Source organism: Xiphophorus maculatus, chromosome 12, assembly GCF_002775205.1.
Source record: "Xiphophorus maculatus strain JP 163 A chromosome 12, X_maculatus-5.0-male, whole genome shotgun sequence".
Taxonomy (NCBI): Eukaryota; Metazoa; Chordata; class Actinopteri; order Cyprinodontiformes; family Poeciliidae; genus Xiphophorus; species Xiphophorus maculatus.
In genome coordinates, this window is record NC_036454.1 from 22,260,084 (window position 1) to 22,287,573 (window position 27,490).

Genomic DNA, 27,490 nt, shown 5'->3' on the forward strand with positions numbered 1-27,490 from the left:
ACCAGGGCAAATTGCATCATGTTCACAAAGACCAGAGCTGTATGCATTATGCAGATTACTTGGATGGAGTGTTTAGCAAGAACAATGCAAAATAACAAATAATTTAAAAGAAAATAAATGCAAAATGGCAACTTTAGCAAGACACTCTAAAGAATCTCTGGTCCTGTTTTCGGTTTTGCTGAAGGTGAGATAAAGTTCTGATAGTTGGTGGGCTTGTGTGGGAGCAATGGAGACACACAGGTAGCATTCGGTGAGTAAGCTGTCATCACGCAAAACAAAAAACAGACCCTTTTTCATTTCTTAATTAAAATAGACACTGTAGGATATTTGCAACTTCATACAATTATCTTGACTTTTTGCTCATTGTCTCTGAACCAATCAATAAAAGACGTATCATTCCACTTAATTATAACAATGTTGAGATTATTAAATATTGAGATTTTGTAATTTAAGTTTTAGTCAAATGTTGATATTTTTTAATTAATCTCTGATCACTTTGGAGTCTGTTGTGTTTATGGATTAAGAGGAATAGTGTAACCTGATTCAAAATAAGGTGCAAATTTCCTCCAAATACTTGACTTTGTGGGTATACTTGCTTTTGCATGTATGCAAGCAGCCTGCTTTGTGAATCACTTTTGAAAACAAAATGCACACAATCAGAGCAAAACAGCTGGAAAATATGAAAGAGATTGCACTGCTTTGGTAATTCTCTCTATACTGTAGGTAGCCGAGTTTCAGATCTTCTAAGAAATTGGGGTAAATAATGCATCATTATATACAGCAGATGACAAATCCCTGGAAAATCAATAAAACTTTATGGAGGAGGGGGAGGCTAGAGATGAAAACTAAATAAATACTCATAACTCTACCCAATAGTTGAGTCTTGAAAAAAGTTTGTCCAAAAAGATGACGCCAGACCAGCCCTACATCTTTTCATACACGACCTGGTACTTAAAATCCAGGAATAAGAATGCAAACTAGTTAAAACACTATCTGCTGCAGCTGTCTGGATCATGTTGAAAGCTATCTGTCTTCACTTGTCCTTGAATCATTGTCTTGCCAGGCAAGAGTCACTTCAGGCTTTAGACACAAAGGTCAAGTTTTCCTACAAGATCTGCAAGCTTCATTAGACTCAACAATGACCACAAACACTGGAGGTTGTAGTATTACCTACATGTCAACTGCATGTCAGAGTTTAATCATTTTAACAGAAAAAAACCCATATTCTACATCTCTACAATAAGGCTTTAGAGAAAAGCGTGCTCTTACTATTATGGAGAAACCAAAAAAGTAAATGTTCAAGTAAAACTTTAGAACACTTAATAATTTTATGTTTGAAAGCAATTTGGTAGAAAAAAGAAAAAAAAGTAGAAAGGATAGAAAGGCATATTCTTTGTTTCCAGAGAAACCAATGCGACTCTGATCTTTTCTGCTTTCTGTTTCATTAAGTAAAATCACTTTCTGTTGTTCATTATAATGAGACTCTAACTAAAATAGCCACCCAGCATCAGCTTTATTTATCAAGGGGAAACAAAAGTATCTCGCACAACAATGGCAATAAAAGTTGTCTTAAACATTTTTCACTTCCGAATAAGCTCTCTTCCTGTAGAATTGTGGACATCAAATTGCATTGAAATGAGCATGTAGCCTTTCCCAAATGTATAGGTAGTCTATGCTTTCCAATTAATTACTAGAACTAAAATAAAAAAACGGTAAAGATTTAATAAGATTTGAGTTTTCAAAGTCATCAAAAAAAAATGAAAAAGTTAAGAATAATTCAATTCAATGTAGTAATGGTGGATGTTTTTTTCTTCGTAAACATTTAATGATGTGGTGAGAACTGGAATCAGAGACAAAACAAAGTTACAGTAAGTTTTTGTATCTAATGAAAACTTTTCTGTTGAGATCACAGTTGGATCTCGATTTAAAGGCTATGTGTATACTGGAGTAATTTTTAATTCATTATTTTACTTTACTAACATGAAGGAAATTAAAAGAAACACATAATTAGCAGCAGTGAGCCTAATCAGAGCAGATAACAACCAATGAGCACGAGGAACCAAACAAGCTTTGGGAGCCTTTGCTGTCCTGTTTTCATGCTGGGAGAGAACACAAGGGAGGAAAAGCTGTCTGAATTCTGGCCTAAAAGGTTCCACTGATGAAGCTCATTACTATAAAACTGAACTGTGAAGCTGTGAAAGTCTTTAACATTACCATCTCAAGAATCCTTGCAGAACACAGTAGGCAAAGCACAGACATTTAAACCAAAACAACATTTTACTTGTTTGTTTATTTTAACGACGGTGGGTTTCTTTATAGGTCTCTATAAAGCACAGATGGCTCGGTGAACTGCAGGGCTTTCACATGGAAGGAGGCAAACAAAGACAAACTATCACACATTTAATCTCTACAGATTTTTATAAACAAAGAAGTGAAGTTCCAGCGACATAATAACATCTACTTGTAGTCGGTATAAAAAAAGATTTAGATTACAACAAAAATCATGTAAAACCTGGTAAAAGTAAAACCGCAAACAGAGTGAGAGCAACATGCAGCCCACTACTACAGTAACTGGAATCAGACAATTTCACTTCGACTGGTCCTGACAAGTAAAATTCTATTCCTTCTAAATAATAAACATAACCACTACCATGTGACTAACAGTCTTCAATATCACTGAGTGAAAAAGAAGTTAAGCATTGTCACTTTAGGTAATGTGTCTAAAATTAAAATTAAAGGAGGAACAAAGATGTAAGACACTGTTAAAAAGAATAACGTTTTTTTTCTCTGCAATATGTTGAGACATGTTTGCAACTCACTAATGGTTCTTATATAATTCAGTCAAAGCTGAATAGTTGATGTATGATTCCTTAAAAGTATGCATATCTCTTGAAAATACAAAAACCAACTAGTTTAAGTGAAAGATCAATAATGTTTTCTGTATCTGACCACAGCACTGAGCTCTGCTGAAATAGTTCAACACAGGCCCGGTGTCGAGAAGGGGAGGCAAATGCATCTCTGCAAACAAAATGATGCAATCTTCATAACAGATCTACGTCAGTGAGAGCCGATCTCTGCATTTCGGATGATGCATGTGGAACCGTTTAGGCTCTGAGAGAGGCTAAGACTTGTAGCAGATAACAGGAAGGCTGTTATCTCCTGCAAAGTTGCTTCCAACCTCTGTCAAGGAACTTTGCTGTAATTAGAAATATTGTCAGTCTAAAGAAAATTTCATAGTTCTCCTTTGAAAACACACAGAGCTCTTGTGCTAGACTAGCTGCTCTGCATTTTATGTTACAATATAAAATGATAAATGTAGTTTAAAATGTCAATTCTGTAATCATTTTTAATTTAAGATTTTGCAGCAGCGGCTCATATATGATAAGTCACTACTATTCCTAATATGGAAAAAACTAAGACAGGCTATAAAAAAATAAACCCAAATCAAATTATTGTTTTAGATAAAGCTACATGATTCATATAGACCTTTTAGTTCACAATTAAATCAAAACGGAAAATCTTAACCGTTGCAATCATTGTCAAAAATGACAATGATTTTCTTTGGTACAAATATTTAAAAGGTGAAAAAAAGAAACACACATTTGCTCCTTACTGTCAGATTTTATAGAAGCCCAGAGAGAGTTTCTCTCCCTGGAGCTTTTTAATCCCACTCTCCGTACCTGCCTTTGACTCTAATTCCCATACAGTGTGATTTCTCAGTATTGGATTTTTTAAAATGCCTGCAATTTTCCAGTTTTTCCAATTTCTTTGCACCACCTTCTATCTTATTGATTCAGTCACACACAAGATTGCACAGAACCACACAAGTGAGCAAGCACACTCAAGCACACAGACATTGTAATGATTTCAAAGTAATGATTAGAGACTAGCTTGGTATTTCAGTATCTTGGCTTCATATCTAAGCAACACAAACCCCAGCAGACCTCTCTCAGCCTATCCTCCATCACACAGATACAGTACATATATCCAGGAGACACAGACAAAACATAGGTATCTGACTTTCATTTTTAAAAATCTGTTCATGCAAATCTGAAACAAAAAACCATAGTAGTGCCCTATAGTCAATACCGCTAAAATATGCGAGCAATCCAAAATAGTCCCAGTTTCTGGAGCACAAACCAAAAAGCAGAAATGGATCTCAACTCTCCATCCAAGCACATCTCTCTCAACCCACTCATCTCCCAGCTCAGATGTTGCTGCCAAATATTAACCAGCTTCAGTTATGCTGACCTTGATCCATAAACATCAGTGAAGTTCCACATTTCAAAAATAGAGCTGATGGAATCCTGGAGCCATCACATTTTAAATTGCAGAGAAGTTTGGTTATTCCTCCAGCTAACATGAAGAATTGTTTTCGGCATGGTGCAAAGACAAAAGAAAAAGAAACCCAATCAGGAGCTAAAGATATGGTAATGTCATCAAGAACTGAATCTGCATGAGAACATATTTCACAACAGTTTCCTCAAGTTGTGAGCTATTGTAAGTGTAATTTTATAACTGTTGACAATGTTGAAATAATTCTAGTGTTTTACCAAAGCAATATTCCTTCTGTAATGTGAAGGGATTGTCAAACTGCTAGGAAAATCAATGAACATGTAGGTCACTGAATTCCACTATAATTTACAATTTAACAATTATATAACAACTTCCATATTTAGGAAACCTGAATGACTTCACTGGGAGAGTAATTTTATTGGTTTTACGTAACCACAAATATTTCAAAGAAAAACTAATATGATTAGATTCTGCAGAATCAAATCATAAAATCAGCAACTGCAGCTAAAAATCTGTTAAGAAATCAATCAGGTAATGTCTTGGATCGAATGATTGCTCAGTAACATATTACCCTCTCTACCATACCATTAAAGATCCAGGGGTCATTTTAGTTATGACAGCAAGCACAAGAACTATAATTTTCATCAGTCTTAAATAGATAACAGGTTTGATGCTCCAGGGCCAGGGGAATAAAACTCACACCAGTTTCCAATTATTCCTACAAAGTTTCAAATCTCTCTTGGAAAGTAACACCAAACTTAAACCCAGCTCTGGTTATTTTGATAAATTTCCAAGGCAGCAGATGATTAAAGATGGAGTAAAAGTGGGGTGGGAAAAAAAAATCAAAGAAGTTAACCCAGAAAGCCTGTTTAGAAGTCAAAAAGAGGTCAAATGGCTAATTAGGTTGGATGAATTGACACAAATGAGGACATTAGAGTCCCTAAAAACAAAGTGACAGTGACATAAATGATTCTTCTAAACTCCTCAACTCAACGTACCTCCTAATCCTTCCCAAAGCCTTTACACCCTCCTACGTGAGGTGAAGTGTTTCCTGTCCCATTTTCCTCCCAGCACCCGGGTCATTGATTGATCTTTGGGAACAAGTCAAGGGGGTCTCTGTATCTTAACTATCTTACCGGTGGCTGCTGAGAGTTGAGCGCCCCCCTCTTGGTGGAGCCCCCTCTGGAGCTCAGCCTCTTCCAGGACTCTGAAAAACGCCCCCTGGCGGTGGGACGCCCCGGCCCGGATGCTCCTGACGCAACAGATAAATCATCCCGGGTGGAGAATGCCCGCTCCCTCCTCAACTCTCTCCGCTCGGACCACTTCTTCTTGGATGCCATAGTTGTTAAAATTCAATCGAGGTATGTGGAAAGAAGAGCAGCCACGGTTATATGAGGAGGGTGTTCTTGAATCACACTGGTGCCACAGGTGGCATCTCTACTGAAGTCTAAAGTACTTGTCAGCACTATGTGTGTCACCCCTTTGTTTAGACCTTGTTTTCACTTACAAAAGCATCATAAAAGTCCAGTGTTAGTTCCTTCTTTATGCCGTTTTTTCCACAGATCTTCACCAGCTCAAATCCATTCCTGAAATCTTCTTGTTTTCCTCGTTGTAATCGTCCTCCAAGGGGAACAGGAGTCAGAGCGCAAAGGTGGGAAAGCAGAAGGTCCTCCCTGCTCCCTGTTGCATGTGCTGTTACTGTGGCTCAGCCGCTGATGTTGTTTTCTCTCCTCGCACAGAAGGAGAGAGAGAAAAATAGGGAAACATGGCAAAGCACAGAGGGAGGGAGAGAGACAGGAGCAAGGGTATTTAAATCCGGGTGAAAAGGGGCTTCAAGAAAGAAAAGGTGAGGAATCGAAGCACAGGTTTAAAAAAAAAAAGAGCCGACTGCAGGTGCAGAGAGCATAAAAAAGGAGAACAAAGAGAGGTGCAAGAGTCTTTGGAGTGCCGAGCTCCTGTTGAATTTGATGTAGAGATGGTCTAAGATGACCGAGATACAGAAACACCTCAATCAGCAAGTCACTCTCTGTGTGTGAACACTGTGCTCTGAATACCCACTGCCTCTGAATCTCCATCTCCTCTCTCTCCTGCTTCTCCTGCTCTCTGAGCTTTCATTCACCATGTCACTCTTCCCCCCTCCTTCTCTCACCAAGGATTCCTCTTTTTCATGCGTTACAGTTCATCAGCTAACCCACCGAACCCTCAATTTCTCTCCCCCAACCAGATCAGGGACTGATCGCAAATATAAAATGACAGTTGTGATCTCTTCTCCTTCCTCCTCTTCTCTTCTACCTCTCATTCAGAGTCTTCAGATGTGTCAAAAACTATGTCATGCTGAGGGATGGTGGAGTTGTCAGAGAAAGGAGGAGAATTTCAGCAATGTCTTCACATGAATCCACTAGGATAATACCATAAGACACGAAAATGCAACTGAAGACAAGACGGAAACAGAAAAACCACCAGGACTAGATGAAAGAGATCCGATGAAAGCTGGACGCAGCGACAACAAGTAAGATAATGGAATGGGATACGGCGTAAGGAGAGGTGACAGTGCCTGAACACTAGGGACATTGTTGCCGTTGCTCAAAGAAACCACTCACCACCTGGGAGTACACGGCACTGTGTGTATTTGTGTTTGTGAGTATGGCTTGACTGGGAATGTGAGAGACAGTGAAAAAGCAAGACAGAGATCCCCAGAAGAATGAGAGCTGGGAGAGTGGGACGAGGGAACAAGTGACAGTTGGAGAGCAGATGAAGGAGAGACACGTAGAAACAGCCAGCGGGAGCTGAAGCACACAAACAGCCACTCTAATCAAGCAAAGACAGGCTCCAGGTGTTATTGTCTATTGTTTCGACCGGCTAGAAGTCAAGTAATCATCATTTCAGTCACCATTACACATTTGATCTTGAAAGGTTCAGAGATAATACCAAGAAAATGTCAGAGATACTTTAGAATCATGGCTAAATAGAAGAAGAAAGATCTGATGGAAAATAATTTAGACATAAAGTGGCTTAAAATGAACCTCCACCCACCCCTGGTTATTTTTCAGCTTTGATTAAACAATGCTCTGTGGGATGTTCAAAGCTTGGGTTATCATCATTAGCCTAGCTTTGTTTTAAACTATCTGCCCACACAATAATTATAACTCAAACTTATATAACATATACACTTATTACCAAAACAATTCCCTCACTCACCAAAACCTGGAGGTTGCCAAATTTCTGTAGTCAGTAGATACAGACTTCCTAACCTCCAGATGGCCTACAGATTAGCTCAAGAACTGCTTACAGAAAGCTTTGTGGAATGGATTTTCATGGCTGAGCAGCTGCATCCAAACCTTACATCAACCAGGTAAAGTGCAAAGCACTGAAGACATGTTCTTTGGAGTGACGGATAATGCTTCTTTGTCTGGCAAGCTTAGTTCTCCAGGCAGTTGCCAGGACAACTGCACAGGCCTGAATACATTGTGTCAAGCGAGAAGTTGGGTGCAGAGGAGAATATGACGTAGGTCAGTTGTTCAGGAGCTGGACTCGACACCTTCGGTCCAGCAAAACGAAACTCTTAATGCTTCAGCATGGCAAGATATTTTAAACAATTTATAGTTCCCAGCTTTGCATTGAAATAATTTAGTAATGGTCTGCTTCGTGTTCCCACATGACTGCACTCCAGTGCACAAAGCAAGGTTCAAAAGGACTATTCTGAACACACATCCTGGCCTCTCGACCTAATAGAACAACTTTGAGATAAATAAGAGGAGGAATGTCCAATTCCATTCCATGAGAGCTACAACTTTTAGATGCATTTCTTCTCCAACACACCTGAATCAAATGGCTAATTTCCCTCTTTACCAATTACATTCAGTTTTGCAAAGGCCTGGTAATTAGCCATTCTTTTATTTCAGGTGTGATAGAGCAGGGGTTAATGTAAAAGTTGGGCACGCAACAATTAAAGTGCAGCCTGGAAACATACACGTCCAACATAATATTCTGACCACACATGTTCGCTTCTGAAATAACGGTCGACAATTTCAATCAACCCACTATTAAACTTTGTAGACAACTTTCCAGTTTTGTTTCTATTGTTCATTCATATGCTCATCAACTCGCCTGTCTTGCATTCAAACAATCAATGCAAGACACCCCAGTATTTCCTCATGGTGCTTTCATGAATTCCTGTTTTTGATTTTAGCTAAACACTAGTTTTTTATTTTTTATCTTAAGTAAATACTGTTTATTTTCACCTCCTTCTGTCACCACTGGATTTGGGTCGTGGGAAAAGAAAGTCAGACTTGATTAAAAAAAAACCCTTCAGAATCCACAACAGAATCTGTCCAACACTGCTCATCCAGCATAACACAAGTCAACTTGAATCTCTGTTCTTCGTGGCAGCTATTCTTGCTTATTATTCCATCTGTCTACAGTATATTTTTCTGACCTCTTTACCATTGTGTGGCTTCAGACTTTGATCAAATTCGGCACTGGAAAGCCCTCTTACTGATCTTGCTATAACAACTTTGCAGTTTAAACGTTAACCTGCATTTAGCCTTTTGCTTTAAGGTTATCCAAAACTCAATCCCTGACGGATCTGGACTGTCCTCTTGGCTTCACAATGCTGTTTGTTCACTTTTGTTCCGAACAAATGACTCAGGCTTTTACAGAACAGCTCCATTTATAGTCAAATTAAAGGACACACAGGTGGACTAATTAGCAGAGTTCTGAAAGGAACTGGCTGCGCTGTATTTTATGTAGGGAAATAAGAATAAATACAAATGCGCATCACATGTTTCCTTTCTGTAACAATTTTGAAAAACGTGCATCTTTTCCCAACCATTTTACAATTACACATTAGGCATAATTGGTCTATCACATGGCATCTCAACAAAAACACTAAAATTTGTAGTGTTTCAATAAATGTGATAATAAATATTGGACCATTTATGTAAAAATTACTTCTTTATCAGTTAACATAAACAGTAAACATTAAATGTCTAGTATTTCAATTTTTATGTCTTACAGATATACATAAACTGTCAAAGACAAGACTTTAAACTGTGAAAAGTCACTGTACATCCATAGAAATGATCAACACCTAGCAATGCTACCTGCTCTAACATTATATGTGGAGTTTTCATATTCTTCTGCAGAATGTTGCACCGCCAGAAGTCAGGCTGACATTCAGCTCAACAACTCTTTGCTCTAATAATTCAGCTATACAACTTAATTCAAACGTAAAAACCAAAAGAGAATTAGCACAACCAATTAAATCTTTTCTGACTATCAAAAAATTGTTTAATTCGTAGTTGTTTAATTATGTGCCTTTCTTGGCCTTTAACTCTCAGCACCTAAATAAGCAACACAGCTAATTGATTTGGAGTTTAATTTTAGCAACTGATTTTATGGTATAATGAAGAGGTTACAGAGTCCTGTAAATATTTTAGCTAGGAAGCATAAAGCTTGTGGTAGATCTAATAGGAGCAATAATATTACATCATATTAAACATTAAAATAAAAGAAAGACGTTACCAGCTCCAAAGGTTATGGACGTTTACTACGAAATGAGCAGTGGCAAAAAGCTTTTGGCGACCACTTACAGCACTAATTTTTTCAAATGAATTAAGAACATTTTCCTTTGCAACACATAACGGTAGCTTCACTGGTTTGCTTCACCAGTTTTGTGCAGTCCCCAAACTTGTAATTTTCCTCTCGGTGCTAATCATCAGCTGGAGTTGGTCCAGCTGCTTGCATTTTCACTAAAACTAGGAAAATGGAGCACATCATCCCACTTCTAAAGTCCTTAAACTGGCTCTCTGTAGTTCAGAGAATGAACTTTAAAATACTTTTTTTTAGTCCACTGAATGGCTTAGCACCAAAATGCATTATAAATATATTATAGATTATGTTATTGTCATATCAACCTTCCAGAACATTGTTTTTCAACCCTCCATGTTTTAGGCATTTCCCTGATTCAGCAACTTTTCCTCATGTTATTTATCTGCACTTGAAAATGATGTTATATTTCCTACAGCTACCTCATACAATTCTCTCTTCATAGCATGTAATTTTATGCTATAAAAAATTGTTCATGGACAAATTTAGCAGTTTTTCTTTGCATCTACTACATCTATACATCTACTTTTGTGTCTTAAAATAGAAACAAAAAAATCTGTCAGTAAAACGTAATTCCATCATCCAAAGTTGTGACTCAGGCTTGCCATTAGATGTTGAATGTTTGATATTTGACACAATCAGACAGCAGTTTTATTTCATATACTCCATCCCTGCAGACACAGGCATGTAGAAATCGTAACAAACTCAGCTTAAATATGTACAGTGACTTGTGAAAGTATTCATCCTTCTTCTTCTTCCCATGGCATTTTTTTGTGTTTTGTTACATTAAAACCTGTTTTTAAACGTGTTGTTGAAGTAAAGCCCTGGTGGCTGCACCGCCACCACTAACAAAACACCCCATGAAGACCAAGGAGATCATCTAACAAGTCAGGGACAAAATTGTTCAGAAGTAGAAATCAGGGTTGGGTTATAAAAAAATATCAAAATCTCCGATTATCCTGTTGATCTAATATCATCAAATGGAAAGAAGATGGTACCACAACAGACCTGCCAAGAGGGGGTGTCCACCAAAACTCCTAACTACCCAAGGAGGGCATTAATCAGATATCATCTAATCATCTAATTTGAAGGAGCTGGAGCAGTTTTGTCTGGAGGAATGGGCAAAAATACTCCTGGCAAGATGTGGCATACTCATATAGAGACCTATCCAAAGTGACTTGCAGCTGTAATTCCTGCAAAAGGTGGGAGTTTCTTCTTGCTGTAGTAACCAGAGAATAAAAATGTCCACCTAAAGACCTCTTAGAAAATCATACTGTATTTAAAGTTTAGACTGCTCATGATCTGCATTTGATGAAGCAAAAACCAGCTCATCCGCTTATTTAATCAAATTCCCACCTATGTAGTGTCATGTGGTTGCCATGGTTACTAACCTCAAAACTAACATATTGCATTACATGCTCTGCATTACAGCTCTTTAATGTACAAAGCATTTTATGCACCCATATTACATTTCTCACAATTTATGTGCTATAAAAACACTCCTCTCCATACGCACAAATTACTTGCATCGTTTGTTGTACTATTTTCAATCTGCTACAATATCTGCGAAGTTATTGTTAAATGTAATGTGCGGTAGATTTTAATAGACCAGGAAAAATGGAAATGTTAAAGCATCAATAACTTGACAATTTCGTAAATGTATTCAGTTGAAAAAACAATAAATAAATGGACCAAGCTTTGAGAAAATGCCAAGTTAATGTTCAATGCCTGAAGAAACAACAACATATAAAATCTACCATTTGAATTGTTACCCAAACAATATCCAATAACTGCTTTTTTAATGACGTTTTCAAACCATAGAGTATCTGTACACAAAGACATCTGCACATCTAAAATATCAAAGGAGATTAAAAACACCAGAGGAAATTTGGTAGTGTTATTGTTATTCCAGCCATCTTTAAAAACACTGCAAATGGTGAAGAAATTATTCCCCTGCTTTAAGTGCACTTTTCATGCACACACGCCTCAGGCTCTTTTCTTTATCTGGATATTTCAATTCCTCATACATAAACATTTTTTTTTGTTTTTTTCTAAAAAAAAAAAAAAATATATATATATATATATATATATATATATATATATATATATATGTAGAAGCCAGCTTTTTTTTTTTAACCAGATGGTGTAATGTTTGCACAAATAAATTTGTCAGCACACCCAGCATTCACTCTACCAGTAAAATGTTCCTCATGCAGGTGGGGGAAAAAAATAATTTTACACAGGGCCAAAAGCAGCAATCAGCCTTTCCTGATGATGACAGTGAACAAGCCTGAGCACTACACAGACCAATTATGGTCTGAGAACTTGACATAAGTGATCTGAGGTCAAATTGATCAGGGTGACTTTTTATTTTGATACTTTTTCCCTTCATAATTGTATGAAACAACGCTAGCAGCGTTGTTGAAAACTTCAATTTTTCCCCACGTAATATTGGGCAAAAACAGAATTATTGTGCTTATCCATTTGAATAACACGATGCATAAGGAATGTCTGTTTGGATGTTCTTCATTGACAGTGTTAATAGTATTCACATAATTCAGTTACTTATTTTCTCTATTTTCATTGGTGGTGGTCAGAGAGCCTGGTGGCACTGACTGACTGCATATCGAGTCCATTTGGATTTGTTAGGATTTTGAAATTTTAATTTTCCAACCACTGGGTTGTTTGGTTAGAAGAAAGCTACAGAAATATGGTACTGACAGGGGATGGACGACACTACCATGACAATTTGGGAGGGTCATCTTTTGTCTGGAATATGAAATCAGACACATATTAGTAAGCTGACCTATTATTATCTTCAAGTTATTTTTTATTTTAACCTGTTTAAATTACATTGACTCAAATGTAGTCCAGCAGCAGCAGGACATCAATGATGCATTATTCTTTGTAGATATTCCCTAAAACTATTCTGATATTAAACTGTCAGAAAAACAAGAATTCAACACGCAGCAGGAGCAGACTGACACTACATCCAAGTATTACCATGAACATGACATCAACATTTTCATCATGACAATGATGAAAATGTTGTCAAACGCCATCATTTCCTCTCTTCTGCAGTGTCCATAAGGAAATGATCCAATAATTCAATCTGTCAGCTATTTTCTTATGTAGATTTAAACAGGATAAAAACAAAAAAAAAATCACTGTATCATTATGTTTAGTTGTCAACATAATATTAAAATGGATGATGAACACAATAGGGGAAACTAAGGCCTCATGGAAGCTTTATGTTGGCCTGGAGCCTCAAAGAAGTGACTTACTTTGCTCATGCCTCAGGCCGGCTGTGGATTCAGACCTATCAACAATCAGTGCCAGAGTGCCGGACTGCAAAATGTCCACAACGCGTGCCAGCTCTGAGGCTGGACATCTGTGGCAAGAGTGTTTCATATGGCTCCACGGCAGGATCAGATTGAGAGCTAACTGAATAATTTTGTTATGGGTAACTAGCTGGCTGCCCATAGAAGCAGGTCCGTGAGAAATGAGGCCAGGGAGCTGGAAGACACTGAGCAGGATTACTGCTGCAAGCCTGACTTTCCTCAAGTCAAGCATTACAGGAGGCAGAGGGATCCTACAGAAAGATAGCTCCATGGCTGGATCAAGCTGTCAACCGGTTAATGGTTGACAGCTTGGAGGCAAGTGGCTGTTCGACTAAAATATTCAAAAAGATTGACATCTACTGGGTCCATGCTTTTTAAACCTTCAGGCGTTAGCTCCTAAAGAAGCCGTCAGTAATACACCGGAGGCAGCAATGGTTTATAGAAAATGTCCTGTGGTACAGCAGGAAACAGTTTAAAATACAACATGAAAAAATGACTTTGGTTTGCTGAACAGGGAGCCAAACATAAAAAGATACAAAAGTGGCAACGGGGGACAAAATATTTTACATAAAGGAAAGGAGCTAGCAGGGGAGTAAACATGGATTCAGAGAGCTAAAAAGTAACAGCACGTGTATTAACCAAAGGACACTGAGAGACTGACAGGTGGAGAAACAAAAAACTAAATGCCTTAACAACAAACAGATGGAAGATATCAGGGAAAATTAAATGCCTTAAGAAGATGCAGATGGGAAAAATAAACTAAGCAAGACTCAAGGGAAGAACTTTTAAAAACCAAGATGCAGTCAGAGTAGTTCAACTTGAATCACAGGTCTTGGCTTACGATCAGACTATTTTTATATTTTTATCACAACAAATTTTAAAATATTTGAAGTCAATTTCATCTTAAAATCCGCAGGTACAATATATATCCAAGATGCCGCAAATGTCTTCCTTTGACAGATGGTATGCTGTGACTTACCTTAATCTCTGTGCACAGCGGGGTCAGCGCTCTTCTAGTGTGGGATTTTCTTGTCATTTTACTCTAGAGGGAAAAACAAACACTAAATGTACATTTTTATTGCCCTTCTAATGTGAACAAGACATGCAATACATTCCAGAATCCCTCAATCTAAATAAAATTTAATTCAGTTTACAAAAATAATTGATAGGTTTGATCTTTTTTTTTAATCTACTGCTTCAGTTGTCTACTTGTTGCAATAACTTAACAAATGAGATGTTCAGAGCAAAAGTCAGGCTTTCCTAAAATAACCTGCTCTATAGTTAAGAATTACTCAGCGCTGGTGTTCTAGCGCCTAATTTAGAGTGCTTTAAGACATGCCAAACTTATAATTCCAATTAAAGGAAAACATAACAAGAACGCTAACAATGTGTGAGATTCAAGGTTCGAAGAAGTTCAAGACATCAGCAAAGAATAACTAATTTACTTTCTTTAAAATTATGAATAATTGTTGCCATCACATGTTCTCATCAAATAGCAAGAGAGCTCCTCACTGAAGATAAATGTCTTTTTTTCCAACCTGCTGTTGTGCTCATTACCTGCTGCTAGAAGTCTGAATATCCTCGCTAAAAGCGCAGCTTGATGCTGCCACCACCATGTTTCACAGTGGGAATGCTGTGTTCAGGACAATGTGCAGTGTTGTTATCCACGGCACATACTGTTTTGCAAGATGAGACCAAAGACTTTTGATCTCATCTGACCAAAGCAGATTCCTCCAGATGATCGTTGTGTGCTGCATGCGGTAAACACAAAACGGGATTTTTTCTCAAATCACTATTAAGTAGATTAGATATTTGTGGTTGGAATGTGATTAAATGTGGGAAAACTACACTACGTGCAACTGCAGAGAAAAAATAACAATAAAGCATAAATGAGGGCCTTTAATGTGAAGTCTTTACATTAAGTCTTCACATTAAAGTCTTAATGTGAAGACTTTAAGAATTTAAAAGACACATTAAAGTGTCTTTTAAAGTCACATTAAAACTTTATTTTAATGTGAATTTAAAATAAAGTCACATTATTTTAAATAATGTGACTTTAATATTAGTAGGCTATGTATTATATATATATATATATATATTTTTTTTTTTTTAAATATATGTTTTATACATCATTGTATTGAGATGCTATCTATCTCATTATGAGTATTTTTAATGTTTTTTAATGAGACAGAAAAGAGATATGTGGCAGATAAAATCGAGCTCCTCCAACTCCTCCCTTCCTGCTGCTCCCAGTCCAAAACAACCAGTCAGAGCCTGGAGGAAGGTCTTAGCGTTGTCAGTTGAATAGTGTACACGCTGCTAAATGTACTAATGAACAAACAACTCACCATTGTAGGGACATTGTTTGTCTGCTGTCAATGGTGGCCATGCTAACTAGCCTGAGCATTCATGCCTGTGTTAACCTTTCCAGTTGAACCTCAGGACTTTGTTGGGAGACACAGGGGAGCTCCTTCTCTCTCCAAGGTAATTCAGGACTTCAGGGTCAACTCCCATCAGGGGTGCTGCCGGGAATCTTGGGCCCCATGACAAGAAATATAATTGGGACCCTCCTTCTCAACTACTGTTACAATTTCTTGACTCTATCTGACCCATATAAAGTGTCACAATTTTAAAGGCTTGCAATTGCCTTGTTTTCTTTGGTCCAATACTGATACTAGCACAATATTTACTGCTAATGAATTTTAAATGCAACAGTTTACATACAATACAGCAAACAGGTTGCTTAAATTTTTTTGTTATTAGTTTTAGATTACTGAACGGCCTCTCCCCACTTGCAGTCAAAAGCAACGTGCAAAATATACATGAAGTAAACCAGACTAGTCAAAATACGCTATGTAGTTGCATTTTATTGAAGCTGCAGGATATAACTTTAATTTTTTTTTTAATTAAAAATTATCAATATTTGTTCAAGTTGTCACTATGTTGACAGTTTGCTATGTGACAGATAATCTGGGGGGAAAAATCAATCTCCTCCACCTCCTCCCTGAACTACTATTTTTAGCTAAAGTAATGCACCATTCTGATAAAAAACAATCAGAACCAGAAGAAGGGTCTTAGTGCTGTCAATCAACCTCATACACTCCCTGCTAAATGTGTTAATGGTGGAGAAACAACTTGTTACAGGAAAACTGTTCATCTGCGGTTTATATACTAACGAAACTGAACATTCGCAACAGCTGCAGCATAGCACAGAGCGAGGGGCAAGGAGCATGAGCAGCCACATGAGATTGTGATTGACAGCACTAAGACCCTTCTTCTGGTTCTGATTGGTTATTTTTAGATAGAACTGGGAGGAGGCAGAGGAAATAAATTTTTCACATATTATCTCTCAGTTTTAACACATATGTAAATATATATATATTTTATACAAGTTACATACTGCAGCTCTAATTTCACTTAGGAGAGGACAGGTCAGGAGGGACGTGGCAACAGATATCTGTAATTTAAACACAGGTAAAGGTAAAACTGTGTGGACTGGCTGCAGTCCTAACTAGCAGTGCTAACTAGCTTGTCATCGAAAACAGTGTTGCTCACCTTTTTCACTGGGGCGGGGGTGAAAGGTTATGCTGGTATCAGGGGTTAGAGCTGCTGCTGACTGACTCACCTGTTGTCAAGTGTGGTAAAAGGTACAGGGACAAGTTAAATATATGAATATCTTGGTATTTCTTTTCCTTCGTTCATTATATGCTACTGAAATGGAGACAAACAGTCTACCCACCTCTCGGAGTAAAACTGTGTTACAAATTGACATTCTTGTCTTTTTTTTTCTCTTATTTCTATTTCTTTGAAAACCTAACTTTATCATTTTTCTTGGCGGCATAGTAAGTGCCATGGTGGTTGTTTTCTACTGCCTGCTGCTGAACACAGTCACTGTCAAGCGCGCTAAGCAGGAACGAACCATTTCATGCAGATGCAGGGGGGTGGTCAGTGCAAATATGGATGTGTGCTTATAGGTCTGGGAGTGCTAACATTTGATTTTTACTGCTAAAAACAATTTTAAAAAAAACACAATAACAGTAACTGACAGGGCCCCAATTTTTTTTTTCTGTTTCTGTAAAAAAGAAAATTGTCCTAACTTTTCCCCCGGCGCCCCTGACTCCCATTGTGGTTGTTTCTGGGAAACCCGAAGCATTTATTATCCACAGGTGAGCAGGAAGTAAGGACCCCTAGCGACACAATCATGATTGACAGTGCTAAGAACCGCCTCCTGGCTCTGATTGGTTGTTTCTGACCGTCGTATTTCTACAGGTACCACTAAAGGCTGTGGCTGAAGACGAGTTACTTGACTTTTTTCAAGAATATCTGTCTCATAGTAGACACAGTGACAGTTTTAACAAATATGTAAGACATTTTATATATATATTAAAGTCAGTTGAAACTTTGATTAAAGAACACATTTGCTTTGATTAAGCACACATAGCTTCTGCTACGTCACACGATTTATTTCCATATGGGATTAGTTTTTTCTCCAAGATCTTGTATTGGTGGAAGACGTTTGACCACTGTTCAATTCTTTCCTTAGAACATTTAAAATATTCTCAGTGGTGTTAAGGTCTGATCTCTGGTGGCCAATAAATGTGTGAAAATAATGTCACACTCCCTGAACCACTCATTCACAATTTCAACTAATGGAGTTTTCATTGTCATCTGGGGATATCCCCACATCATTAGTCAAGAAACAATCTATAGATGGAATAACCTGGTGATTCAGTATCTTCAGGTAGTCAGCTGACATCATCATATGGGAATGACCAATTGCAGCAACCCCAGATCATAGCACTGTCTTCACAGACTGCTACAGTAGAGACTAGTCATTATGGGCACAGTGCTTCAGCTATCTCCCTTCTTACTCTAATGCAGTGGTTCTCAAACTTTTTTCAGTGATGTACCCCCTTAAAAATATATTTTTAGTCAAGTACCCCCTGACACGGGCAAAACATTTTTGGAATTAAAAAGGGGTACAGTGCTGTAAAATCACTGTCTTATTTATTAAAGCCAAACAACTTATATCAGTGAACCTGACAAATACATCCATATTGCAAACATTGCATGGTTAAACAAAAAAGAAAAACAGAAGACGGTGACCACCAGGAAGGTATAAAACCAGTCAAACCGTTTTATTTTAAAGGATATTGAAACTAAATACTGAATATAAAATTCAGTGCATGAACACACATTTATATTTTATCGAACTTTTCACAAAATAATTTTTCCCAAGACTTATTATGAGGAGCCTACTGATTTTTTTAAAGATATTTTGAAAAGCTTCACGTATCCCCTGCAGTACCTCCACGTACCCCCATTTGAGAACCACTGCTCTAGGGTGTCCCTACGCTCTTTCAGGTCTCATACTGATGTTCCCAGTTTTGTTAGAGCCAAATTATAGACAGCGTTTCACCAGGAGACCTAGAGTGAGGAGCCCCGCCCCTTTCCCCCTTGCGCCTCAGACAGAGTTTGGGGAAAAAGATGGCGGTCGTTCTTCGCTTGCTAAAGCTGTTCTTGTTTACAGGCTTCCCACTCGGAAGAAAGGAGAAGAAGAGACAAAACAAAACAAACATCAATTGTTACAACTGTTTCAATACAGCTGAGACATGTAACATAGGTATAAAAAACATTTTTTCTGAGGTAACAGCCTGCGATGTCATCGATGACATCACGTCCGTCCCTGACTGTCACTGATGACATCAGACCAACAAAACTAACGTGATGTCATCGATGACATCGCAGGCTGTTCCTTCAGAAGTGCTTGAATAAGACGACCACGTGGTAATGTGAAGGCCTGTGAAGGCCCTCGCACCGAACGTGGACGCGAGGGCCTGTGAAGGCCTGGGATCCTTCAAGGACCTGGCCTGTGAAGGCCCTCGCACCGAACGTGGACGCGAGGGCCTGTGAAGGCCAGGGATCCTTCATGGACCTAGCCTGTGAAGGCCCTCGCACCGAACGTGGACGCGAGGGCCTGTGAAGGCCAGGGATCCTTGAATGACCTGACCTGTGAAGGCCCTCGCACCGAACGTGGACGCGAGGGCCTGTGAAGGCCAGGGATCCTTGAATGACCTGACCTGTGAAGGCCCTCGCACCGCCACGTGGACGCGAGGGGACTGTGAAGGCCAGGGATCCTTCAAGGACCTGGCCTGTGAAGGCCCTCGCACCGCCACCTGGATGCGAAGGCATGTGAAGGCCCTGGCCTGTGAAAGCCCTCGCACCAGCACCTGTATGTGAGGGCCTGTGAAGTCGTGTAAAAGTAGTAGAAAAAGTTGAGTACCTTTCTACCGTTTCTACTCTCTGCTCCTTCCATGCGTTGCTCTAGAGCAGTGGTTCTCAAACTTTTTTCAGTGATGTACCCCCTTAAAAATATTTTTTTAGTCAAGTACCCCCTGACACGGGCAAAACATTTTTGGAATTAAAAAGGGGTACAGTGCTGTAAAATCACTGTCTGATTTATTAAAGCCAAACAACTTATATCAGTGAACCTGACAAATACATCCATATTGCAAACATTGCATGGTTAAACAAAAAAGAAAACAGAAGACGGTGACCACCAGGAAGGTATAAAACCAGCCAAACCGTTTTATTTTAAAGGATATTGAAACTAAATACTGAATATAAAATTCAGTGCATGAACACACATTTATATTTTATCGAACTTTTCACAAAATAATTTTTCCCAAGACTTATTATGAGGAGCCTACTGATTTTTTAAAGATATTTTGAAAAGCTTCACGTACCCCCTGCAGTACCTCCACGTACCCCCAGGGGTACACGTACCCCCATTTGAGAACCACTGCTCTAATGCACCCAACCCTCTGGAACAGAGGAAGTCTACACTCATAAAATCACATGTCCTTATTTATTGCTCCAGAGTCAAGTGTTTATGCTCCCTTGCAAAATGTTTTGTTTGTTTCCTCCAGTTAGCTTTTTTGATTAGTGGTCTCTTATGGCTACACAGCTCTTACTTTCACTATTAAACACATCCTTCAGTTCGGCAGTCATTTGTCACCAAACTGCATTGATCAAGGTCCAGAGTCTTGCAACTGTTTGATGAGCCCCATTGTCTTTCACACTTCAACTAATTGGTAAAACTGCCTCACTAGCATGCAGTGAAGCGCCACAGAGCTATGCTAATGATGCTAATGGAGCCAGGTGTGGTGAAGCAGAAAGACATCTATCAGTTGCCGGATACTCAGCCTTGAGGAATGCAGTTTGAGACCACTGCTCTATTTCCTACTATTCTTCCAGATTTGAATAATGCCTTAGATAGTTCTCAACTTAATGATAGTAGCTTCTGCAATCCAATTAGATGTTTTCTCTGCTTCATGTATGCTAATGATTTGACTCTTAAACAGACCATCTTTTCAATGACCATAGGTTGTCCATATGGTTGTTAAAGTAAGTGGAAGCTGCTCATTGCATCAGCTGGGGTTAAGTAACTTCCATGAACTATCCAATAGGAAGCTCACAAATATTAGTTAAATTTATGTGTCAATATTTTTTGGCAAGGCAGTACTTAATCTCACATGTTATGCAGGGTTTCTTTTAAGACTTAAATGGACTGTGTAATACTTCACCCTATTTATTGTCACATTTTCTCTTATCTAATCTTGAGTTGCTTCAATGACATTAGACTTAAATAAGCAAATCTCTAGCTGCTGGTTGATATGAGGACTTTTGAATTAAAGGTTGAGGTTTTTTGCAGCAGACTGAGGTTAAGAGTCCAGGCCTCTTGGCTGCAACTTCACTCATTTTCTTGTTTTCTTTCACTTTGTCACCTTTATCCCCAGCTATTGTTAAATAAAGGCCACCTTTACCAGAAAAAAATATATTTACAAAACTACGAATCCAGATGGGAAATTTGTATATCAAACTCACAGGCCCTGTACTTGTTCTCCTTAAAACCAAACCAGATGTAGCATGCGATAAAAATTAGCTACTAAAGTTATCAGTACAGTGTTTTCATATATTTGTAATCCAAATTGAGTCATAAACAAACAGCATATTTATTTCAAAAGCCTTTAGCAGCTGGCTGTGTTTACCCAACTGATCATTAGCCAGGGTCTCCCCTCATATGTGAACGCTAATTACTGTTTCCTCTCTCTGTGCGACAGAAAGGTTGGCGATGCATTTTTAAGCAGGCTGATACCATCAATTATTCACATGCAGCATTCACAGACAACATGTGTGGTAGTCTTTGCCAGATTTGGTCAGTTTATTAAAAGTATGTTTGCTTCATGTTAGGTCCAGGTTTACAGATATTTGGTGAAGGGAGTGGGGCCGGGTCACAATTTATTGCAGGAGAAAATTAAGCAGGACGATCCTGTAAGGAATCTACAAACAGAGCTGTAAATGCACATAATCTGCATTGTTTTAGCCATTTTTTCCCTGTTTTTTGCTGCTTCCTGCTGGGAAGCTCAACAAGCTGTCAGGCTGTAGCAGCAGATGAGCCAACAGCAGACACAGCTCTCCTGTTAGAAAGTGCCACCAAAACTGTCAAATTACAGCTGAAACTCCCACACATCTCCCTGGCTGTTTGATAACAGCTTAAATGACAGTCAGCAAAACCCATGGCACTGTCAATATGCTTAGTGTATTTGATTTGTGACTGTCGAGCATTTGTATGTGCATGTGTTCGCTTTTTTTGTGTTGTTTTTTGTTTTTGTTCACTCTGGTTTCCCATATTAAAGGCACTTTAATGACGGACGGTTTGTCTGCGTAAGAGGACATATCAGCGAGGAAACAAATGACCTAACCACTAAATAAATGCTCATAATTACTATTACTGCAATGACCATCCCAAGTCAAGCAAGAACTAATCAAGTTATAATAGACATGTTTGGGGGTTTACAAAAAATATATAAGATAGCAGAAGATAGCAATAACTAGATTTATAAAAGTGAAAAAAAACTATGGGGTTAATTTTTTTAGGGGACAGGCAATACCTCAGAGGGTTTTTGGGGTGTGTGTGTGTGTGTGTGCTAAATTCATGTTTTACCAAAGAGAGCTGAAATGGAACGAGCTGTGGTGGATGATTTATACATAAAGAGCATATGGTTACTTCAGTGTCCAACGACCAACAGATGGACTGGCATTGCAAAAAAAAAAAGTAGAAGGAAGATGAATAATGATTTATTTAGCAGAGTAGAAGTCAAAACGTTTTCAGCATTAATAACATACTACTGCTTTCATGTGTCAGTATTGCTCTCTTTTTGATGTTTGTTTACCACTGTGCTGTCTTAAAATTGTCATTACTCCCATCCTTATACTTATCTAATCTATGCTCTATAATCTATGTCTCCAAACAGTTTAAATTCAAAATGGCTGATGTCTTACCACTCTGAAAGTGCCACCAGATCCTTTTTGGGGGATGCTGTCCTCCTCCTTCTATGTCACTTGAGTCGTAAACCTCTAAAGTATCTTCTGGCCAAAGTTCCTTCCTTTTTCTGAATGCAACCGGATTGAGCAGAAGAACCAGATGAATGAAAGGAGAGAGGAATGGCAGGTGTGATGAGATGGTTGGCTCCAGGAGTCAGAAGCCACAGGTGGGCAAGGCATCCCTCTGCTACTGGAGGCGTGTTGCAGGATAGGGCATGACGCAGTCCATGGATGTGTGCATGTGTGTGTGCGTGTGCGCAGGTGGGACACTGTCAGTCTTTATTACAAGGCAACTGTAGGTCCATGAGGAAAACTTGGATGAGGATAGAGATTGTCCATTTAGTTACTCTTTCATAACTAGATTAGCATATAGCTTTGGCTAATTGACTGTTTTCACTTGTTTAAATAAATTATGCAAAGTTACACGTATGACTGGGCCTAAAAAATTATTAGAAAAAATATGATTAGAGAAAAAGTCCAAGTTTTTGTTTTTCTCCCCTATGCAAAAAAAAAAAAAAATCTTTCTCTGTTTACTGAGAGAGAGAAAAAATAAGCTTAAGCAATCGTGTCCCTTTTTCTCCAATAATGAGGCACTTCTCCTTTAATCTTTCCTCTTGATTTATCAGTCATCTTATCAGGAAAGACCTGTTGATGCAGATCCAGTTTCTATCCAGTCCCAATGAGCTGTCTGGTTGATGGAGCGTCACCAGCAGAAGCACCTGAGTCACATTTACTCTGAGGGGCTGAAGTGTGGGAAACTGGGTGTACTCGTGTGGGGGTGTGTGGGTGTGTGTGTGTGTGTGCCACCACAGTGATCCAGAGCCTTTGAGCATCTCACTGTGCCAGGTTGCTAGGTGAGGATGTCACGACGCCCACCCCAATCCCCCCCCGTGCTTGCACACTCACGGTGCACAGTTTGAAGGGAAGAGGGGTTAATGATAGCAAATAAAGAAAAGTAAACAGCGGGTGGCTAACGAGAGCAAATTTAGATCTGTGCAGCGTTATGAATTAATTAAGAGATCACTTTGACGCCAAAGCAACAGAGGGGAGGAATTGTCTTGTGAGGCAACATTGAGAGGGGCCCTGTTAAGCATCAGATTACTTTAGGGTCCTGAGATGCTTCTTTGCTGCCTGGAAACATAAGCATGACTTTACATCTCATTTAGCTCATTGGTATCCATTCTGAATAAATATACGCCTCTTTTTTAAAAAATCTTTTTATATTCTCAGTTTTCCTTGCAACTTTTCTTTCATTTTTTTTAATCATCTCTGTTCCCCTGCATCTTTTATTCTCTTAACCTTTGTCTGACCTTTCATTGTGGCCGGCCTACGTTGATGCCGCTGTGAGTGCGTGAACCCAGTCGTAGGCAGTCACATCAGGTGAAATCTGGTTCTGTTGATTCTACGCCATGACGTCATGCAGCCTGGCGCACTCTCATATTTACCCCCCTAAAGACCTCATGTATTCTAGCTTTATTGTCACATCTAAATGTTTCAGATCATCAAACAAACTTTATTAGAACAAAAAAAACCTGATGCAAAAAGTGACTTTTGACTGATTTCATTTAAGTAAAATAAAGTATTCTTGCCACGTTTTATTGTCCGTTTGACATTCCCTTTCTGTAATGCTGTGTTGGCTTTAAAGCCAAATGTAACACACCTTTGAAAAGTTCTTCTTATGTCTCTTTAGTACAAAGAATGTTTTCTCAAAAGACTGAGGAATCATTCCAACAGTTTCACTTTTGGCAATGAGAGAATCTTTTTTGGTCATTTAAAGTAATAGTTTCCAAATAATGTTTATAAAGTTTCAGAGCCAAAAAATGAATATTTTGATGATGGGAAATGGGTTCTGTACAAGACCCCATCATGGTCACTGCTTGTTTTATGCTTACACCCATTTAATGTGAATAATGTGATGGCAGTCAAAATGACTTTTTAAAATACTTACTGTGCCACTGAAAACTGTTTGTCACTCACTCTGCTTGATTTGCTATTTCAACTCAAACTTCGAGTTGATTAACACAATATTGGTAGGTTAACTCGACATATTTTCTGGCTTCAAAGAAGGAAAATTCTTTAAATGGCTTCTGTTCTTAATATTGGGAAAGATGGATGCTTATTTTGCTGATCTTAGGTTCAGGTTATTTTATTTTTAATTCATTAATCTGCCTTGCAGACTGAGGAAAGCATTGTCCTGATTTATTTTAGCTATGAAGTGATAGCCAGTGGCCAGATTCTCTAGGCACCTAGGTGCTCTTTCTGGAGAGCACTGATTATCTTGACTTTGTAATCACACTGTGTCTCGGCTTGATTTCTTTTAACAGGCCATTCTGTTTCGCTGGAGGGATTAGCCTCGTTGGAGACTGAAGCTTACATGATTGCAACCATGATAATCATCATTTTCATAGTCATCATTGTGATGATCCTCACACACTGATGGCTTTATGCTCAGATGAACATTGCATTGCCCCCATGACAACAGATTTAGCCAATGGACAGTAGCGTAGAAAGCTTTTGGAAGGATCCTCCAAAGTAATCCAAAACTGTAACAATGTTGAGAGCATCACATTTGAGCATTGTTAAAAGCTTACAAAATGTTCTTTGTGACAAAGCTAAAGTTAATTAAAGCACCTTTTAATCTTTTCCTGCACAATCTTTTCCTGAATGTAGCACAAATCATTTAAGACCCACTGAGATGAAGTTCGGCTTTAGACATTCCACGCTGAGGTTTAGCTTCTGAAAGTCAAACGGACCCAAAACCGAACGCCCAACATGTTGTGGGATATTAAATTAGTGCATGATTAAAACACAGAGCAAGTATTTCTGGTAAAACATAACTGTGTCATAATCCTCTTTTTATTGAATCTCTCAGGGTGAGATTAGCCCGCGTCATGCTGTGTGGAAAGTGCAGAGCACATTTTCTGTAATCGTGGTGTCTGGGCCCAGGCTGTTATGTGTCATAGCCATACCTCTTCATCTACAGGTAGATAAGGTTAATTCACTATCTAATGGGCCGGGGGACTGATGATCCATTTGATGTTAAAGGGTAATTGCCTAAGTCTAAGTGGTGTGGTGAATGTGTGTGTGGTAACTACAAGTTGTTGTGGGCAGTGGAAGAAGTACCAATCTCAGAATCAGAATCTCAGATATTGCTGCCATACGGTCAATTGAAATTTTGAACATCATTAAAAGGTGACCTACACCACTCCCTTAGCCCTCCACGTCGCATGGCAGAAGAGGCTTCCCCAAGCATTGCTGTCTCTATATAATCATCTCAGACACCTTGTAGGTGATCTTTTTAGTTGTTGACATCTCATCTGACACCTGAGCTGTCCACAACACTTTGCGAGAGTGAAGACACTGAGCAGAGGCGAGACCAAGGAAGGACATGTAAATCAAAGGCTCCAACTAACTCTGACACATACAGTATGTCTGTGCGTGGCAGAGTTAAACTGACATAGAGCACACTGAAGATTTACATTACTCCTCCGGGCTGTAGGGACACAGGGAGAGCAGTAGTCATGGAGACGAACCCCTACACGGCTGTCAGAGCTGCTTAATTATTCAGGACCACCATCACTGAGCATCAGCAGGGCATCAACTGAATCCACTAAAAAGGCTGAAAGACAACTGCACTGTCTACAATTTAAGCTGTGCTAACCTTGTTAGCACACGCTAATAGGTGCTGCCAAAATTCTTGCTAAAGCTACCGTCAATGATTCATCAAAGTCTTTGTACTGAGATTCTTGTGTGAGATTATTCTTCTTGGCAAAATAGGTCAATCTTAGGATTTCTCTGTGTTGGGCTTCATCCATCTTCCCATCATCTCCATGCTCCTCCCTATAAATACTAAAGAAATGCATCCATACGGCATGCTGTTGGCACCACCATGTTTCACAGTGGAAATGGTGTGTTCAAGGTGCAGTATTAAAATCATGTAAAATCCAAATAAAATCCATTTACATTCCGGGTTGTAATGTGACAAAAATGCGAAAAATGTTTAGCAAGGCCTTGCTGCACAACACTTACAGGGTTCTTAGTTGGAAACTCAGCAGTGGTTTTTCCATGAGGAGTTAGCATTCTCCTCTTGTCCATGTGAGGGTTTTCCCAGTGTACTAAGGTTTATTCAAACCCACTGGATAAAAACATGTATGAATTATTTTCTTATAACAATTTCTAAAGCATATAGTTAGAATGGATACATTTAACCTGTCAGACTGCTGAAAAAATGTTACACTTTGAGACATCGTTGATGCTTCGTTTCATAAACAGAAGCAGAAACCCTAAGTATTGATTAATTATGTGAAGATAATAAAAGATAAAACACACAAAAAAATCTACTATTTTGCAAAGAACGTGTTGCCATAGATATAGTCTTTGCATGATAACTAATACTGTGTAACGCTAAAGGCTTCCACCCACACAGGTCCCCAGCGTCATATTTTTAGCCTTGGCATTCACATTCTCTAAGGGTACTTTGCATGTTTCAAAACTCTTAGTATTGCATAATTAAAACTGAGATGTAACAAGTATATTCCGTCCCTCTATGTGGCACAAAGACAAGAGCATCAAAGGACAGCAATAGTAACACTTTGCTAAAGTTTTAAGACGTGCCTGGCATTTGAAGACCTAAATAAGATGTCATTGATGCTCAATGACATCAATGACATCCCCTGAAGTCATGGAGCATCATGGGGTGAAAGCAATTGTCCAAGCAAATCAAAAACAAAAAAGCAATAAGGCTAGAAAAACGGGGAAGCAAAAGATTTCATGAGGACTGGGGATTCTACGCATGAGTTGGTTTTGAGCAGGCACTCTGTCTTCCTCCCACTCTGAAAAAAACCTCCTGGAGATGCTAA

General features: G+C 38.7%; 1 protein-coding gene across 11 annotated transcripts in view; it reads right to left on the reverse strand.

Moving 5' to 3' along the window:
• The window catches only part of LOC102220179 (transient receptor potential cation channel subfamily M member 3-like), a 145,269-nt gene extending 139,161 nt beyond the window's left edge, over positions 1-6,108 (reverse strand). For 5 of the 11 annotated variants that reach the window (XM_023343974.1, XM_023343972.1, XM_023343980.1 and 2 more), the window contains exon 1: positions 5,433-6,101. In XM_023343974.1, coding sequence (XP_023199742.1) covers positions 5,433-5,636 — 204 coding nt within the window. In that variant the 5' untranslated portion in view covers positions 5,637-6,101. Of the gene's footprint in view, positions 1-5,432 lie in introns of all 11 variants that reach the window. The other 6 variants (XR_002753602.1, XM_023343985.1, XM_023343973.1 and 3 more) reach the window with 3 other exon arrangements.
• Positions 6,109-27,490: the final 21,382 nt, after the last annotated feature.